Source organism: Amphimedon queenslandica, unplaced genomic scaffold (genome assembly GCF_000090795.2).
Source record: "Amphimedon queenslandica unplaced genomic scaffold, v1.1 AMPQUscaffold_11480, whole genome shotgun sequence".
NCBI lineage: Eukaryota > Metazoa > Porifera > Demospongiae > Haplosclerida > Niphatidae > Amphimedon > Amphimedon queenslandica.
The window spans coordinates 3,650-4,191 of NW_003548278.1; the positions used below are offsets into that span (position 1 = coordinate 3,650).

Here is a 542-nt window from a genome sequence, read left to right on the forward strand (position 1 = left end):
AAAAATCACACAAACAAATTAATGTGCTTAAGTCAAATCCAAAGCACACAAGAAATAATAAATTATTTGAAGTAGTAGTTAGCAGGATCAATCTGTGGCACTCTCTATAATGGTATCATAAAATGTCAGTTACTAATGAAATTAATTTAACTTACTTTCCAATTGATTCACTATATCAGTGATTGGTTCCTCTCCAACATCTTTCAATGCTGAGCACACTTCATTTAGATATGACTCAGGATTAGTGTCAGCATTAAGTCTACTCTGTATTGCATTTACTAGCTTGGGAGCTTTTTTTGAATCAATATCACGACCATTAATCATTTCATCATGTAGCTCCTGTGCTATCAGACTCCTAGCATTAAGATTCATTGACACTGTAGTCAGACAAGATGATATGGAGCGTGCAAGTCTAGCAGAAACACTTCTAAATAGTTCTGAAGTACCTAAATTGTATGAGATTAAAGTATACTATTTATCATTTATTTATTTACTTAATTCTAATCTGCGTCTTTTAGTAAGTGGATCTTCTAATGATGCCT

The 542-nt window shown here is 32.5% G+C and overlaps 1 protein-coding gene across 1 annotated transcript in view; it reads right to left on the minus strand.

Moving 5' to 3' along the window:
* Positions 1–530: 530 nt before the first annotated feature.
* LOC109589275 (uncharacterized) overlaps positions 531–542 on the minus strand; it is a 4,209-nt gene continuing 4,197 nt past the window's right edge. The window contains exon 3 of the mRNA XM_020005379.1: positions 531–540. Coding sequence (XP_019860938.1) covers positions 531–540 — 10 coding nt within the window. The remainder of the gene's footprint in view (positions 541–542) is intronic.